Below are 16902 nucleotides of genomic sequence, written 5' to 3'. Positions count from 1 at the left end.
GAAGCTTGCGCCGTAATTTCTACGCTCATAATTCCACCTTGTTGCGACGCTCGCGAGCCAATGGCGATACGATGAGCGCTACTCCCACGAACCGGCTCAAACTGACACCGGGAAATTCCCCCTACCTTCAACAACGGCCGCCGCCCCGATCTCCCATCCGAGGACGTCAGCCCCACGAGTCCCGCCTCTCCCTTAAGCGAGTTGTCGGCACCACCTGTGCCTCGCCCACAGGCTTCGACACCGTCAACTCCTCCTTCGCTTACATAGCAGGAGGCGCCGTCGTGGTCGTAGACGTCGACGGCGATCACTATTCCCAGCGCTTCTACCGTGCCCGCCCGACTGCCACCCCCGTTCATGGCTTCTCGACCCCGTTGCATGCTTATTCCGCACCCTCGACGCCAAAGGCCAACGACAGCAGAAACAGGGTTGCGATCGGTATCCGGGACTCGCAGAACTGGTCCGAATCGCCCTCGACATGGACGAGCCGTGAGCGCATCAAGGCCGCCACATGTCTGGCGCTGAGTCGGGACGGGAAGTATCTGGCGGTCGGTGAGACTGGGTACGCGCCGCGCGTGCTCATCTTCAACCTCGAGGATGCCTCGTCCGACGTGCCGCTTGTATCCATCAGCGAGCACGGTTTTGGTGTAAGGGCGGTTGCTTGGTCGTCTGACACCAAATGGCTTGCTTCTTTGGGCACTTCCAACGACGGCTCCCTCTTCATCTGGAGGATCGAACCTCGTACCGGCGCTGCCAAGCTGTACCAGCAGAACAGGTGCACCTCCAACATCAAGGGCATGGCATGGGTGGGCAACAATCTCATCACGCTCGGCGTACGGCATATCAAGATATGGCGAGTGGAGGAGACACAGTCCACTTCACCATTGAAACAGAGATTCAGCGAGGCCAGCTTTGTACCTCAGCCACCCCAGAGGCTGCTGAGCGGTCGCAACGTCCTTCTTGGGTCGCTTCTGGAAGCCAGTTTCACCTGCGCGGCCGTTGCGGACGAGACGAGCGTCATCATCTGCTCCGAGGCTGGCGATGTTTGCATCCTGGAGGACGATGGGAAACAGACAAGGCTCATCCGGTGCCTCAACGTCGACTTCCCCATCACCTCGATCACTATCAGACACGCGACCGCCTACTTGTCAGGCAAGTCTGGTCAGTTCGCAACACTCAGTGTCAGGGCGGTTCTTGACAGCCTCCCGGACGCCGTTCTTTCCAGAAGCGTTGCGCCCACCGGCTTGGTGGCCATGGGCTTCTTGACGGAGAACCTCGTCACCATCGACGAGAGGCACACCATCGACATTTGGAGCTCTAATTACCTGCCAGGACAGACCGCGGAGGATCCCTCGCATATTTCCATTCCTGGTCATGGTGACCAGATTCTGGGGATTCAGGCCCTATCAAAGCCCAATGACCAAGGCGCTGATTTCTTCACGTGGTCTGGTTCTGGCAAGGTTATCTTCTGGGACATGATGGGCAAGATCAAGTTCATGATTGACGTGCCAATTGAACAGGTCATCCCTGAGAACGAGATGGACCTAGTCAACCAGCTCAATGTGGTCCGAGCCACCAGGGCCGGGAAGATGCTTGTAGCAGCCGACAGGTTTGGAGTTCTCAGAATAATGGATTTGTTGACGAAGGAATGCTTGCTGGAAACGAAAGCTCACGCCTCCGATTGCCAGAGCGTTTCCATCTACGAGGATGACAACAAGTTTCTGTTGGCAACTTGCGGCAGGGACCGTACCGTTCAACTCTTCCATCGCTCGGCGGGTGGGGAGTTTCAGCACTTCCAAACGCTCGAGTTCGCCGCTAGAGTCGTGCAAACGCTCATTCCGTCAGAGGACAAAATCATTACATGCTCTCTCGACAGAACTTTGCAAGTCTACGACATAGTCTGCAAGGAGGATGACCCCAACGAGATCGCTGCCCTTCCTTCTCGGACAAATACCCTGAAGGCGGCGCCGACGTCCTTCACACTGGGACCAGACGACAGGACTGCCTTTGTCTCCACGTTGGATCGGTCAGTCTGTCAGTACGACCTTTCCAGCGGCAAGCTTCTCAACTGCTTTAAATGCGTCGATGAAGGTGGAGCCGAAACTGCCATCCTGGATTCTCTGATCTTTACCCAGCCCCCTGGAAAAGACGTGGGCTTCCTTCTGGGTGTATCAAACACGGACAAATCCGTGCGTGTCTACGATGCTCAGTCGGGTCACTTTGTCGACAGGGAATGGGGTCACACAGAGGCCATCAACGGCGTCACGTTGACCGACGACGAAAATGGCTGCCAAAGAGTCATCAGCGTCGGATCAGACGGAACCGTGATGCTCTGGGCCATGGACACCGAGGATGCGTCGCCTTCGTCAATCAGCAGAGACCCGTCACCGATGAAAGACGGGTCTGCTTCGGCCAGGCAGCCACTGAGACGAGTGCTCTCCAGAGCGGAGCTGGCCGAGTTCCAGCGGCCGTCCTCCGCACAGTCTGGTCGGCGCTCGCCGCCCAGAACCATTCGCAGACGGCCATCTCGGTATGGACTGAGCAACAGCGTAAGCACTCCCAAAGTGAGCATGCAAAGTAGCCCGCTCGCCGAAGACACACCGTCTCGACGCTCCTCCGGCAGCCGGTCTAACAGCCCACCAATCAGCCCCAAGTCGAAGGCAACTAGACGGCCCTCGCTTCCCTCCTTGGGCCTGCCCAAGAAAAGCTCGCCCAACCTGCGCGCCTTCGGCAGCCTCAACATGGCCACCGAACAGACCTGTCGTGCGCTAAGAACATACAGGAAGAAGCTTTCTTCCACTGAGCCTCTGAGCGAGGATGTCATCTTCGAGCTCGACCAAGAACTGCGCCTAACAGCCGCCGCGCTTGGTGACCGGGCCACCAGGACGAAAGCAATGCACGAATCCGCCCTCCTCAGCGGCCTCCTGGATCAGTATGAGGAGCGTCTGGCCTCCATGCTGGATGAGAAGCTGCGGAATACTTTCCAGGCGAAGGACATCAGAGACGTGCAGACGCCGAGCGAAGAACGAAAAGATGAACTGTTGTGCAGGCGACCAAGCACGGCCAGCGGCGAAACCAACTCTACAACATCCCCTTAGCACCCACGCACCGGGGTATTTTCTTATATTATTTTTTCTATTCGTCATTTCCATTGCACTGTAAAACACCTGCTGGATACAACGGAGTTGTCCGAACACGGACGTTGGGCGTTTCTGCTTAGGAAGAGATCTATTACAGGACGAGGCCCAGCCGACTTGGATGTGCGCGGCTGTGGCCTCTGGAGAGACATTGGGTGGAGGGACACTACAATCACTTTTTTTTCTCTTTATGCTTATTTTCACGGCATCTTTTGTTTTCTTGCGTCTCTTGACACAATCCTCGGCGGTTCTTTTCTCTTTTTTATTCCTTCGCGGAGAGCCATCCTCCTGCATCTCTTGGTGTAAAGGACAACCATACAGACAAATCCTCTGCCAGAGGAAACGTGACTTAGAGGGAGAGGCGAATTGGAGCCTGGAGTTTTCTTTCCCAAAGGCATAATGGGACAGTGGAAGAAACGGTAGCTGGAAAGCCGGGGAAGGAAGGAAGGGGATGAACAGCGTGGTTAATGAAAAAAGGAGTGGGTTTTGGGATGCTATTTGCGTCGTTTGGAATTGCTTGTTTGCCTACATGCCTACGTTGCTAGGTCGCGCACTCCGCGCCTCTGCCAATTTTCTTTTAACATCTTAACTGGAGAAGCGCAGAATTCATACTTACATCCTGGCGAGACTTTACTCGCCATTGGTCGTTCAATCTCTTTCTCCGAGCATTGCCAAACGTGACACAATGCCCGCCCCCTCCTCGCCCCCCCCCCCCTGAACGTGACTTGAGCAGGCAGCCCTCGGCTTCGCCTCACTCGACGCCAGTCACCCGTGTGTTATTTTACCAAGGCGCCGTTGGAACGTGCTCGTTATCCCTTGCCACCGCCCCAAATCTTTTTTGGTTTTTTCTTTGTTATTGCTCCAGGCCGCGAGGCGAGGCGGGCGGGCCATGTGACAGTTTCGCATTAAAATTATGTACAGAGGCTGGATGAAAAGAGAAGAGGAAGAGGAAGAGGAAGGAGGGAAGGGGAGGGGGGAGGGGGGAATGGCACTCTTCCTCTCCACACACAGATAGACGGTCAGACAGTCATACGTGGACAGAGATAGATAGACAGATGGGCAGATATACATACTCTGCCCCTTTTTTCGAAGATTCTCTAATTCGAAGGGGTGCCGTGTTCCAAGAATAATAGTAGAAGAGAATAAATAAAAAAGAAAAGTAATGGGAAAAAACACGTTTTTCTATCCAACGCCGCAATGACTTTGCTTGTTCTACATGTAGACCACCGTCGTGGTGTGTCCCCGTCCGAAATACGCACGCACTAATCATGGACCCCCCTCGTCAACGCGGTCGACTGACTGCATTTCAGACCACGAGGCCCTCCTCCAACGCCTCGTCCCGCTCCAGCTTCTCGAGCCCCGTCGCGACGGCGCCGTACACACGCAGCGGCACGGCCACCTCGAAGCTCTCGCAGGCCAGGTTCTCGACGGCCACGAGGACCAGCCCGCCGCGCTCGTCCCTCGATATCTCCTCCAGCAGCGGGTGCGTGCTTGGCGACTCGCGCTCGAGCTCCGTCTCCTGGCTCGGCACGACGAACTCGACGCGGATCTTCCACTCCAGGGACACGCCCGTGGTGATGAACTCTGGCGTCGCGTTGATGGGGATTGTCGGCGTGAAGATCATCCTCCGCGAGTAGAGTGTGGCTTCCGAGGCCGAGACGTGGATCTTCCGCGTCACGCGGTGGATCGAGGCCTCGGAGCGGATGGCCAGATGGGGCTCGACGCGCTCCGAGGATTCGAGACAAGAGTGGACCGCGTAGCAGGGGATCTCGGCCTCTGTAAAGTCGATGGCCATCGTAACGACCTCGCCTAGGCGGTACGAGGGGCGCGTGAGCATGACGACACCGACGCGCTGCCCGTTGCGAGCAATCTCGAAGCGGTTCGGGCTTTGCTGGCCCTCGGAGGCCATGTTACTGCGCATGATGGCCAAGTTGATGGCCTCGGTGGCGTTCGCTGCGTCCTCAAACCCTGAAGGCCGCCGAGACCCGGGGTACGCAGTGGGTGATAGTAGCCCTGCACTGGAGCCGTAGCGTGGTCTGTGAAGGAGCTCGTCGACGTATGTGAGGAACTCGTTGATGGTTGCGTCCGTCTTCGGCGTTTTCAGCTTCTTGATCTCGCTGAGCGTAGACAGCTTGTCGACCGCTTTGATTTTCGCTTGGTCGCGAAGGATAATATATGGGTTCATGAGATCATGGCCGAGGATCTCCCCGTAGCTGTTCACGCTTCCAAGCACCCTGAAAGGGATCTCGACGGAGCGCACTTGTTGCTCTTTGGAGCCACCTGCTCGTTGTGTGCCAATCACGAGGCTATATGAGATTTTTACCGCCTTGCCCTTATGTGTCGGCGGCAATCCCTTGGGGAGCTGGAACGAGTACTCGAATGCTTTGTGCTCTCCCGGGGCAAGGTTCAGGTCCACGAAGAGAATCGACTGAGGTGTCGAGAGCAAAGGGACGGGCTTAGAGCTCGCGATGCCGCGCATGTCCTTGATGCTGCTGAGCTCGCCGGCTCCAAGCAACTCCCCGATCGAGTTGCTGATGCTTCCCCAACCAAAACTTCTAAGCAGCCCGCTGTCCCGTTTCGAAGACTCCACGCCTATGACGCCACCTCCTTGGCCACCGACTACGGCTTTCCGCTTCACCTGCTCAAATGGACCTAGGTTGATGAGCGAACCGTCGAGGGTGAAAGATCCTTGGATCTGTGCGTAGCCCATCATCAACGATTCGGGTTGCTTGGGGTTGTGTGATGCGAAATTCGACGACCGCCGGAAATGCGGCGGCCGCATTGGGCCCCTTGTGAGTTGCGTCGGGTATTCCGAAGCCAATGTCTCCGTCGAGTTGTTGCTCATGGAGTAGAACTCCCCACTGCTGCGTGGTGTTCCTCCTCCCATACTTGTCGTCGATAGTATCCGCATGGCCGGGGTCGCGTGCTCGCCGATGGGGACGCCATCCTTGGACCGTATAGCCAGATTTCCAGACACTTCGGAGTTTGGGCTCAACAAGCCATCGTGATGTGATGCCACAGGGGTGCTTTGGGTGTCGGACAGCGGTGACTGAACCACTGGAAACCGAAACTCGGCAAGCGCGTTAGGGGGCGACCTGATGGGACGTGGCGAGCCCCCTACGGTATGGTTGTTCGGTAGGGTCGAGGAGCGCGAGGTCGCGGGGGGAGTGTCGGAGGCCGATGTCGAGTTGAACAAGGGCGAGCTTATGTGCCTTGGGGACGCTGGAATCGGTCAGCATTCGCATTGTGAGTCGAGACAAGACACTGACCAGAGTGAGGCCCCATGAGCCCCATTGCGGCCCCGCGAGGGACGATCTGAAGGCTAGAGGCTCGCGCATGGCTGCGGCCGGGCCGCTGCGACTTTACAGAGCCGGCATTGCTCTGATTGTCGTCTAGTATGGTGCTCGTGGAGCCGATGGAAACGATGGAAACTGACTTCTGGTGTCCATTGCCGCGGTGTTCGAGGGCACTGGGGGAGTGCGACGACGTCCATGGCACGGAGCCTGCGCGGCTTCGTGACTGGGCAGCCGGCACATTGAGCGAGAGGGCAGATCGATGACCGCGGGTTTGAGCAGAGTTTGGTGGGGTTAAGCCAGCGCTAGACTTGCCTCTCAACAAGGGCGAGACATGCCTCGGGCGGTCGGTAGGTACTAGTCGCTGAGACTGTCGTTGCTGGCTGGGATCGCGAGCGATATTTTTAAAGGTGATGGTGCATTTGATCTCCTCGCCAGCGAAGACAGTCTGGTCATGCCAGCGGATAAAGACCCGGATGTTACTGGAGGCTTCCGGAGACATGATGGCGCTCCTCTGGCGGAGAGGAGGGGAAGGATCGATGGATGTTGCAACGAATCAGCTGGGCATCACATGTCTGGCATCAACCATTGTCGCGTCTGTACCCGTGGACTAGAGAGGGACAAAGAGTCCTGGCAAGTGCATTGAACGTCATGGGTTTCCAAGTGGGCGGGAAACGGGAGGTTGAGCGAGCTAGCTCCAGCGTCGCTACGAGTCGGACGGGGCCCCCTTCGGCGCGCTCTGCAGGGGTTGGATCCACGTCCCCGTTTCCCTTCACAGTTCTAGCGTCATTGTCACCACGGCATCTTACCTCAGCAGGCGGGCCCACTAGATCGCAACGGGGTGGCTTCAGGCATCCCGGTACGTACCCCAATCCTTCAACGTATTCCACTTACACGGCCGGCTTCTCATCCCTCGTCTACCTTATTTATACCTCAGCCTCAACACTCATGCTGCGATCCTACGAGATCAATATGAAAAATTAGTCAACAGTAAAATTTTTTTTTTAAAAGATCCAAGCTCAAGTTCGTGTGTCGAATGTTATGAATTTCGTAATGCCATCCCCTCCAGCCTGGGGAGATGCCTCGAGGCAGCACCTGCCCGCAACTTGAAATGGCAGTCGCATTTGCTGTGGAGGGCAGATACGGGCTGCACTTTCCCAAAATCGCATGGCTCTTTCTAGCCTTCATTCTTCTCTGCTACCGCGAGAATCTTTGGCTGCCCTTCTTTCCTGCATCAAGCCTGTTCCTAACTTTCTTTTCTCCCTCATCCATCTCAGTGCTTCTGCCAGAGGCCCGTGGTTGTCTCCTCTTTCAAGTCTCCAACATCGCCACTTATTTCTCTATTATCCTTTCCCAAGACATTCTACACCTTCGAGACTTTGTCTTTGTATTTCTTCCGCGTTAACTAGGGTTCTTCACTCCGGTAAACCAGTTCTTCTCCAGAACAGGAGTCGCCTTGTCCAACCATGGCCATTATCGACAGCCTACCGGCTGTCGAAGTTTCCGTCCGACTTAACTCCTCGTTCAGAAGCGCGGATGAGTATCCAGATCCGAACCCATATCGCAAAGAGCGATACCTAGGCGGGTATGAACGCTGCTCTCGGAATTTCATCGAGAGCAAGGAAGATGCTGAGTATGTCGTATACATCGATGTACGGGACGAGCGTTCTATAGACCCTTGGGTTTATGGTAGAGACGGACTTATCTTTTTTCTTTTCATCGATGGGCAATTCATGGGCAAGAGATTCTGTCAGAGCAGGGACTTCAAGCAAGGCAGCTGGCGCTTCGCCTTCGCCTCCAGGAGACATCCAAATGCGGAACGCTCGGCGCTTTTGGAGAGCAAATTCAAATTTCAGTCAATTACTACTGGTAAGACGGGCTCTCCTCGAACCTACGCCCTGGTTTTAGTCAAGAATGCAGTACTTACACCGGGTATAGTTGACGACGAACCCACCGATGGCGATTTCCGCCGAGCCCGCGACCTGGGGACCATTGAGGTAAAGGTCAAGCTCGGAAGGGATATTTCCAGGGATGATAACCATATGCGATACAAGAATCTTGAGAGACCTTTTCGGGATCCAGCGTCTGATTACTTCGCAATTCCCGAAGAAGCTCTCAAAGGCCGGCCTCTCTATCACGGCACCTCGTCAGTTGTCCCCGGCCTCCCTGATTCTCCAGCTAACCTTGAAACGATAGGTTCACCACCCCAGAGGTGCATTTTGGACAGCCTAATCGTCGAAACATTGTTAAAACTGAGTCCGGGCCACTTCTAGCGACGTATACGTTCAAATACCGCTCGCTGGGTACGCGTTCTATAGGCAACAAGCTGAGGCAGCAGGAAGCTAACTTGCGTTCAGAGGCTTTGAAGATCGAGGAGGTTATTCCTCGAACCCCTAGCCCCGAGCCCGTCTCTCACAGGAAATCGATTCGTTTCAAAGACTCTGCTTTTCCTAGATTCGAGGATCTAGACAGAGACCAAGTCGAACGCCTCGCACGCGAGAGGCACAGACAACTGAGGGTAAGAAGCTTTTGCAGCTTTTAAAGCTTAGTGAACTGACAAGAGCCTCAGGACGAGAGATCACGGACATCCACCTCGATGAAGCGAAGTTACGGCGACTTCTGTGATCTTACGCAGGACGAAGAGCCGCCTGCTCGACCATACAAAGTCATCAAGCTGAGAAACGGCCATGACGCCATTGACCTCACGGGCGGCTACTAGAGATGTAAGCCGCGAGATCGTGCGTTTATCGTGAAGGAGGAGTCAGTGGAAAATGATGGATCATTATGGAGGAGTCTCCTTCAACAAAGCAAGTAGAGTCCTTGTTAGTAGCGCCGAAGACTGAAGGACAATCGCCACATGCCGTGACTACCAAATCCTTCTGGGGATTATAATCTTCTGGCTGCTGAAAGACATTGTTGCTTTGATAAAACATTGCTTGAAGTGATAGGCGGAACGGGAGCGGGGTGGCTACAACCCGTGAACAAGATCGTTTTCAACACTGTATTAATGCAGATAGACTACCAAGGCATTATTCACTTGTTCAATCTACTTCTTAGATTGCGTGGTGACATTCGAAGAATTAAATTAAATAAAGAGAAAAAAACCATGCGATATTGGTAACTGTAAATCAAAAAGGTATGCTTTGTAAAACTGAGTCTCTACGCCCTCGCTTTTCGAGAACGAACTAGAAATCGAAGCGGCTGGTTTCTTAGAAGCATGCTTCTTCTCCACCACTAGAATAATGTGCAACTCGGGCTATATATACATGGTGATTCGAAAGACAATACTAATACCCATCAACTGTATCTCCTACGTGGTATTAGAGCAAACGTCGTTACCTGCTCAAGTTTGCTCTGGGCCGTTGGTGCAGCGGGATCTGCAGGTACCCGGCGCCAGCATGGATCTGTGTCTGTGGTAGGGCTAGGCCAGCGGAGTAGAATATAGTGTACCTAACGGATGCACAAAACAGTTGCTCAGTAAATGATTCTCTCGTGCCTGAACTAGGTTTTGTTTGAACTTTTAGGAACAGGTGCCTACCGGACCATCACATACGATGGCCTGGCGGAAGATGGCGGGCGATGCAACTACAGTTGGCAATGCCCCACTTGTCTTAGAAGCCCACCAATAGAGTCGCCAGCGCAACCTGCTGTAAGGCGTCCGTCACTGTCACTGCCTTCCTCAGACCCTTACTTGCCTTTCCAATCGCACTTCTCTCCATCCTCGTTCATCTTCACGCAGGTTCACTTTTCCATTTCAATACTGATTGACTTCGCCAACTTTCAGGCTTGCGCCAGTTGACCTCACACAACACTTACTGGTTCAAGTCAATACGGCGTAAGATGGCCATTATTCGCGAACTCCCTGGTGTCAAGGTCACCGTTGAGGTCGATGGGCAGGAGGCCCTCGAGTATGATGACCCGGATGGTTTGGAGTCCGACCACAACCGAAAGAATTCCCGATGGCGCGCCTTCAAATACGTCGAGTCTAAGGACGATACCTTCTTCACTGTCAAGTATGAAGTGGACCGCATGCACTATTGGGCTGCCCCGGACCATTCGCTGTCCTTCTTCGTGTATGTCGATGGCAAGCACATGGACGACATTCTCTGCGAGGCAGCATACTTCCAACCATTCAGACCCGACTACGCTTGGAAACACACTGTTTATGGCGCCCGAAGATCATCCTCTTCCACTGGCATGGAGCGCTTGAGCAAATTCAAGTTTTCCAAAGTCACGACTGGTCAGTGGTAAATGCAGTCTGGACCTCACATTGTACCCACTGACAGCTCTCAGTTGATGATGCGACCAAGGACCGCATCGAGGGAGACATAGAGGCTGCAAAGTCCCTGGGAGTCATCGAGGTTTTTGTGTACCACGTGGCTATCCGAGGGCCGCGGAAGCCGCATTCTAACACCTGCCATGACACTCCGAGTCACGACTTCGAGATTGCAGAAAAGGCGCTGAAAGGGCGGGCCGTTTCTCACGGCACCTCGTAAGTTCATCTATATGTCGTTTATTAATCCAATATAAAATCTCACCCCCTTAAGGTTCTCCGACGGAGGCCTTGTTACCCAGAGAAACTCAGTAACTTCCATCGACCTCAACGACAAGAAGCCGATCGCGGCTTTCAGCTTCAAGTATCGTTCCCGAGGTGTGTATAATAAATACTCTTAATCCTCGGGATTCATTGAGTTAATCAATTCTGTCTAGATGCCCTGCGTCAAGAGTTGGTTGTCCAGCGGTCGCCGAGTCCCCAACCTATAGATGGGCTATCTGAAGCCGAGATTCGACGGCTGGCCGCGGAGCGCCTCGACGAAATCAACGTTCGTTTCCCCGTCTCGCTGCTGCTACTGTTCCTATGCTGACTGATATAGAACGGCCGGCTATCGCCCACCGTCAAGCGAGAGGTCAAAGGTTCCATCATCAAGCGAGAATTCGCCGAATTTTACGATCTCACTGAGGAGCCGACTAAGAGGGAATGGAAAAAGGTCAAGATCGATGGAAATCGTGAGGCTATTGACCTTACCGAGGACTAGATCAAGACGGCATCACAGCCATGCTTGGCTGATCCTTATCCTTCACATTTCACGTGCGATGCGGGCACTTTTGCTTCTAAACTGTTACTGAGCGTATCTTGAGCGACGGCGCTCCACTCATTCGGCGGCTTGGTGTTCTTATGACCTTTTCTCGTTGCTCTTTCGACAAAGTCGATTTTACATGAGCCAAGAGTTGCCGAGTATAATGTTTGTTTAGAAGCATAGGCTGGGAGATTCTACCACAGCAACACCACCGCGACGAAGGTGGAACAGCGTTTTTTCCTTGGGCCAGGAGTTTTTAGGCGAGATTATGTGTATACCCTCATATTGAACTTTGTTGCATTTGTCGCACCTCTCCGTCCGCAAAGAGGCTGCTGGACACGAAACGCAGATATCAGATATCAAATTACAATGTGCTACCGTTCCGCTCTCCGTCTGTATCATATTACCCAATGTCTGACTCGCCCGCCCAGACCGCGGGGGTCGCCCAAAGCCCTTTTTTCGACCCCCCCTTTTTATCATTACTTTTTCTGCTTCAATCGCTTGACTGACACATGCTCGTTTCTTCTTCTTCAACGTCTTCCCCGTGAATCCCCATCCCTTGCATCCCCCCCGCCATCTTCTCCGCCTTGAGGATATTGACAGCCGCCTCCGCCGCCTTGACCTTGACCTCGTCCCGGCTCACGCCGCCGTCGACCTCGACGACGCACCGGCTGCCGACCATGACCCTGCACAGGAACTCCTTGTCGCCCTCGGCCGTCTCCCGCACGTCGAGGACGTACGTCACGCTCTCCTTGTCCGCGAGGTGGCCCAGTTCCTCCTTGGGGTGCAACGCGTGCACGTTGTCCCGCAGGATGCGGTCCAGGTAGCCCAGGATGCCGAACCGCTCGACGACGGCGGCGCAGACCGCCATGTCGCCCGAGTCGACGTACACGGCGCCGAGGAGGGACTCGAAGATGTCGGCGTAGAACTTGCGCAGCTGCAGGCGCGCCAGCTGGGCCCAGGGGTACGTCCTCCCGCGCTCCATCATGTCGACGACGATGTGGCGGGCGGCGGCGTGGCGCCTCGAGACGTTGACCTGCTCGACGCCTATCGCGGGCGACTGGTGGCGCATGAACTTCCAGAGGGGCAGGGTGAAGCGGGAGCGTTGGAGGTCGGGCTTCTCGCCCTTGCCCCTGCCGCCGAGGAGGACCTCGTCCTGGGAGACGGACTGTTCGAGGCAGAGGAAGCCGATGAAGTCGCCGTTGACCATCGCCGTCTTCAGGAGGTGCATCGTTTGGTGCGGGAGCGGGGGCTCGACGGCGAAGAGGCGCTCGACGATGACGTAGTCGAGGATGGAGTCTCCGATGAACTCGAGGCGCTCAAGACAGCCGAGGGGGTTGCCGAGGGTGAAAGAGGCATGCGTCATGGACTGGATCAGGAGGGACTTCTTCTTGAACTCGTAGCCGATGAGCTGCTCCAGGGGCTCGAGCGTGGAGGGGAGCCCGATGTTAGGGGGGGCGGCGTCGTACAGCAGCCGCCGGCAGTCATCGAGGGTTCTCCACTTGATCTGTTGGAGGAATATCGACATGCACTTCAATGCCTTTGGCAGGCCTCCGTCGACCATCGAGGCCCCGATGAGCGCCTCGACGATGTCCGCGAGGGTCTTTGTCGATATCTTCCTCGTGGGCATCTTGCCGCCGCGCTGAAGCACTTCGTCCACGTAGACGGGGCGCCACTTCTGCCCTGTGAATGGCTTCGTGAGGATGAACCGGTCGAGGCCGTGCTTAATGGCCGCCTTGCAGAGGGTCGAGTTCGCAACGATGCCGTCTTTCTTGAACGAGAGAAACCGCTCCGGCCAGTCCGGGTCTGGTAGATGTTAGCTGGTCTGGTTGGCGCACGGGATAGGGGGTGTTTTGTTACGTACTCAAGGCGGCCACGTTTATTGTGGCGGAGAACTTGAGAATGGAGTCCCCCAGGAACTCGAGCCGTTCGTAATTGGTTGGCTCCGACGCGCTCCCGGTGCTGATGGCTGTGAGTACAAGGGACGGATCGGAGATGGCTAGCGGCTTGAGGAGGCTTGTAGATAGCTCTTGTGCCACGAGGTAGGTTTCGATGCGATGCATAATGGACGGGATGAGCACTCCAAACCGAGCATAGGATGCCGGTATTGTGTCTACTTTGGCCCATGGCATTGGGTAGACTCTGGCGTATGGCTTGACAGTGGCCGGGCCGTGGGCAGGATCGCTCTGTGGCCGGTGAAGGAAGTCTGATCGGTGGGACCACTTCTTCAGAGAGAGGTATGGGACGTCTTCGGGGGCCTTTTCGAACTCGAAAAAAGTCTTTTGCACGGATTCGGGTGCTGGTTTGCTGGGAATGATTCCGTCATAAATGTAAGGGCACCCGGTCTGATCACGTATCAGGCAGGACAGGTCGTGAGCCGACATCCGTCCTGAAACAAACCGATTGATTCCGATTTGGCCCACGGAAAGATCGGCACCGATCGCGTTGAACCTGATGACCTGCTGGAGGCCTGTCGGCATCCAGCGGTGGCTATACGGCAGGGCGAGGAGCACGGCGGTGTCATCTCTGCCTGTTAGCTCATCAATGGGAAGCTGCTGTCCAAATTCAAGTGTCCAAGAGGTGTTGTAGTCTAGGTGGATGGGAATGGAGTGCAGTCCAGGAACCCAGATGGGAAGCACCATTTCGTACTCCCCCTGGACAACACCGAGCGAGTCTTTGAGTTGAATGCGGGTAGCTCTCAGGTTGTCTCCGAGCTTCCAAGCTTCGGCAACTTTAACCCAGATATTGAGCAGGCCGTTGACCTGCAGAATGGCGACCCTTTTGTCGATACCGGGCACAAAGTCCTCCGGTTTGAATGGCAGAAGGTTGTCGTTGATCAGCTTTGCCTTGTAGAGACCGACGTAGGCCTGAAATGCGGCGTCTTTTGTGGCGTTCTTTTCAGACTTCCACACCAGCTGGCTTCTAGCCGAGCGGACGTCGGCTGGGAGGTAGCTGGGCAAAACAACGGTGGCCCTCAGGCCGGGCATATCGGTCGCATCAAGCTTCTCTATAATGTAATCGGGCCGCCAGTCGATGAACTCCCCTGGCGACAATATCCTGCAAAGATGGTCGAGGTGTTGTTTCGCATTATCGAGATCCAGTAACGCTCCTGTCTTCTCGACCACAAATTTCATCTCGTTGACCTCTTCGGCCTCCTCAATCACTTGAAGGCGCTCGAGCTCGCGCCCTTGTTGCTCGTATTGCTTCTTCATCTCCATCTCCATGAATTCCCATTCTTTCGGAATAGGTTCTGAGGCATCAAACATCATTAGAAGCTTGGAATCCCTCATCCGGGCCCGCCCGCGGCGCTGGATGAACGACTTGAGATTCGGCGGCTTGTCGAAGCAAAGGACCAAGTTGCAGGCCGGCACATCGATGCCTTCTTCGAGGACGCTGGTGGCAACCAGCAAGTTGGTCCTCCCAGATCGAAAGTGATGTAGCGATTTCAGGTCTTCTGCCCGAGACAGATCCCATACGTCTCTCTTCCTGGCCTGGAACTGCGATGTGCCCACCATGGCTCCGATTCGATACCGTGCCTTCAGCAACTTGTGCGAACCGAGCAAATGGCATAAAACAGCGGCTGTCGCCCTTTCCCTGGCGAATACTATGCCGATAACGTCCGTCTTGTCTTGCAAAAGTTTCTCGACAAGGATGGAAACCTTTTCTGAGAGCACCTCGCGGCTGATAGCGTCCTCCGACGGGCATTGGCACTCGACCTGGCCGAAAATCTTGGCGAGGTATCTTTTCTCGTCATCTTTCCAGGTGTCAAACCATGTGCTCTGGGAGCGGAAAGAAGCCATGAACCTTGAAATGACTTCCCAGATGTAGTAATCTGCGGCCCAGGGTCCTAGTTCGCGGGAGATTCGATTCGCCTGACGACCGAAGGAGACCATCTGGTCCTGGATGTAGGTGTCGTGCTTCTCCAAAACAGCCATGAGATCTCGCCGGCTGCGGTCGGTTCCCTCTGCCTGAAGATGTTGAACGTAAGGGTCCTCCAGGATATTGAGATTTTGTATGACTCTCCTGAGGCTTTGCAGGCTCTTGGGAGGGTCGTAGTGGTTCTGGGGTTGAACAGGTACATACTCCATCACTGGCTTCTTGACACAAGCAAGAAGATCATCGCGGTGCATAGTCGGACTCTTACAAACGGCGTCGAGTGTGGTCTCGAGAGTGCTAATACCCTCGACTTTGGACCCGAAAATTGGGCTTGCCGTCAAACCCAAAATGTGTGGGGTATAGTGACCTTTACTCTTCTGCTGGTGGTAGAAAGACATCATGATCTTACTACCCGGGGACTTTCCGGTGCAGTTGTGAGCTATGCCCACGTTAGCTGATGCGGTGCTGGAAGGCTTTGATGACAAACCCTCATCAAACACGATTAGAGATAACCTCTCCATGTGCACGAAGGCATGGGACAATGCGTCGGATAAGATTTGGTATGTGGAAACTACTATGCGCACGTTGAGTAGAACATCATCCCACACGCCTTGGTTGGACCAGGAGTCGACATTGTCCTCTCCGCTGAAGAACTTGATCTGGACGGCGGGGATTTGTGATTGGAGCACGGCGAACTGCTGAGCACAAAGTGATACTGTGGGGGCCAGGAACCAGACAATCTGCCTCTGTGAGCGCAAGCCGGGACAGTCAAGGGAAGATCGAGCCAACCTTTTCCGACGATGTCCTCTCTAATTCCGCCTTTATTCGCAACACAGCCCTGTTAAAACCCGTGTGTAAGTGGTAAGTATATTTGGGATCGAATATTGCCTGTCCACTTACACTTGTGTTTTGCCACTCCCAGTATCCATCTGGAAGGTGTTAGTAGACCCGTAAAGTTTGTTACGGGGTTCTCACTTACAGCTACAATCACGTTCTGCATCATACTATAGCCAAACATCTCTGTTTGGTACGCTCTTGAATTCATGATGGGCGAGTTGCCTGAAGCGGACTCAACTGGAGGCGATGAAGCCTCATTGTTCAGGAACAACTCTTCGGCAGCGGCAGAGAGAACCTCCTGATTATGAGGCCCGGCGGCCGGCACACCAACAGGCGATTCATCTTCTGATGGATCGGCGCCGTCGCCGGAGGACGATTGTGAATAGTCAGGCATTGTCATACAGCGCTAGCGTGGGATGGGGACCCGGAGCCCCAGAGACCTCATACAGTCCTGGGATGCGAGGTACTTCCAGGGGGGGCCAAGCATGGAGGAGCAGCCTAGAACGCTTGGTCCGATGACGAGAATACCCTGGTAGTTGTGTGGCCGGTATGAGTCAAAAGTCAGCGGTAAGGTTAAATGACGCGGCTCAAAGAGGAAATTTGGCCATGTCGACGGCCCCTAGGAGAAATCGGGTGACGCGGGAGCCAGGATCCGAGCAGGTACTCTAGATGCACCGGTAGGAC

General features: G+C 54.8%; 5 protein-coding genes across 5 annotated transcripts; 3 read left to right on the top strand and 2 right to left on the bottom strand.

Moving 5' to 3' along the window:
* Positions 1 to 71: 71 nt before the first annotated feature.
* EsH8_II_000827 (WD40-repeat-containing domain protein) lies at positions 72 to 3095 on the top strand (the record flags this gene model as incomplete). Its single annotated transcript, XM_083264125.1, has 1 exon — positions 72 to 3095. The coding sequence occupies one exon, from the start codon at positions 72 to 74 to the stop codon at positions 3093 to 3095; it is 3024 nt and encodes a 1007-aa protein (XP_083121447.1).
* Positions 3096 to 4440: 1345 nt separating this feature from the next.
* Positions 4441 to 6929, bottom strand: EsH8_II_000826 (Rgp1-domain-containing protein; the record flags this gene model as incomplete). The annotated part of the gene is made up of 2 exons (XM_083264124.1): positions 4441 to 6356; positions 6404 to 6929. 2 exons carry the CDS (start codon positions 6927 to 6929, stop codon positions 4441 to 4443), a joined length of 2442 nt encoding a protein of 813 aa, XP_083121446.1.
* Positions 6930 to 7893: 964 nt separating this feature from the next.
* Positions 7894 to 9146, top strand: EsH8_II_000825 (uncharacterized protein; the record flags this gene model as incomplete). Its single annotated transcript, XM_083264123.1, has 5 exons — positions 7894 to 8296; positions 8366 to 8573; positions 8624 to 8730; positions 8785 to 8945; positions 8997 to 9146. The coding sequence occupies 5 exons, from the start codon at positions 7894 to 7896 to the stop codon at positions 9144 to 9146; spliced, it is 1029 nt and encodes a 342-aa protein (XP_083121445.1).
* A 1121-nt stretch (positions 9147 to 10267) lies between these two features.
* On the top strand, positions 10268 to 11463 carry EsH8_II_000824 (uncharacterized protein; the record flags this gene model as incomplete). Its single annotated transcript, XM_083264122.1, has 5 exons — positions 10268 to 10667; positions 10721 to 10919; positions 10975 to 11078; positions 11138 to 11250; positions 11302 to 11463. 5 exons carry the CDS (start codon positions 10268 to 10270, stop codon positions 11461 to 11463), a joined length of 978 nt encoding a protein of 325 aa, XP_083121444.1.
* Positions 11464 to 11998: 535 nt separating this feature from the next.
* EsH8_II_000823 (uncharacterized protein) lies at positions 11999 to 16612 on the bottom strand (the record flags this gene model as incomplete). The annotated part of the gene is made up of 6 exons (XM_083264121.1): positions 11999 to 13311; positions 13370 to 15820; positions 15869 to 16121; positions 16171 to 16219; positions 16282 to 16310; positions 16361 to 16612. The coding sequence occupies 6 exons, from the start codon at positions 16610 to 16612 to the stop codon at positions 11999 to 12001; spliced, it is 4347 nt and encodes a 1448-aa protein (XP_083121443.1).
* Positions 16613 to 16902: the final 290 nt, after the last annotated feature.

The sequence above is a fragment of the Colletotrichum jinshuiense genome, chromosome 2 (assembly GCF_051148585.1).
Source record: "Colletotrichum jinshuiense chromosome 2, complete sequence".
In the NCBI taxonomy this organism is placed as follows: domain Eukaryota; kingdom Fungi; phylum Ascomycota; class Sordariomycetes; order Glomerellales; family Glomerellaceae; genus Colletotrichum; species Colletotrichum jinshuiense.
Note: the sequence above shows the minus strand (reverse complement) of the source record. Positions and strands in the feature narration are given on the sequence as shown.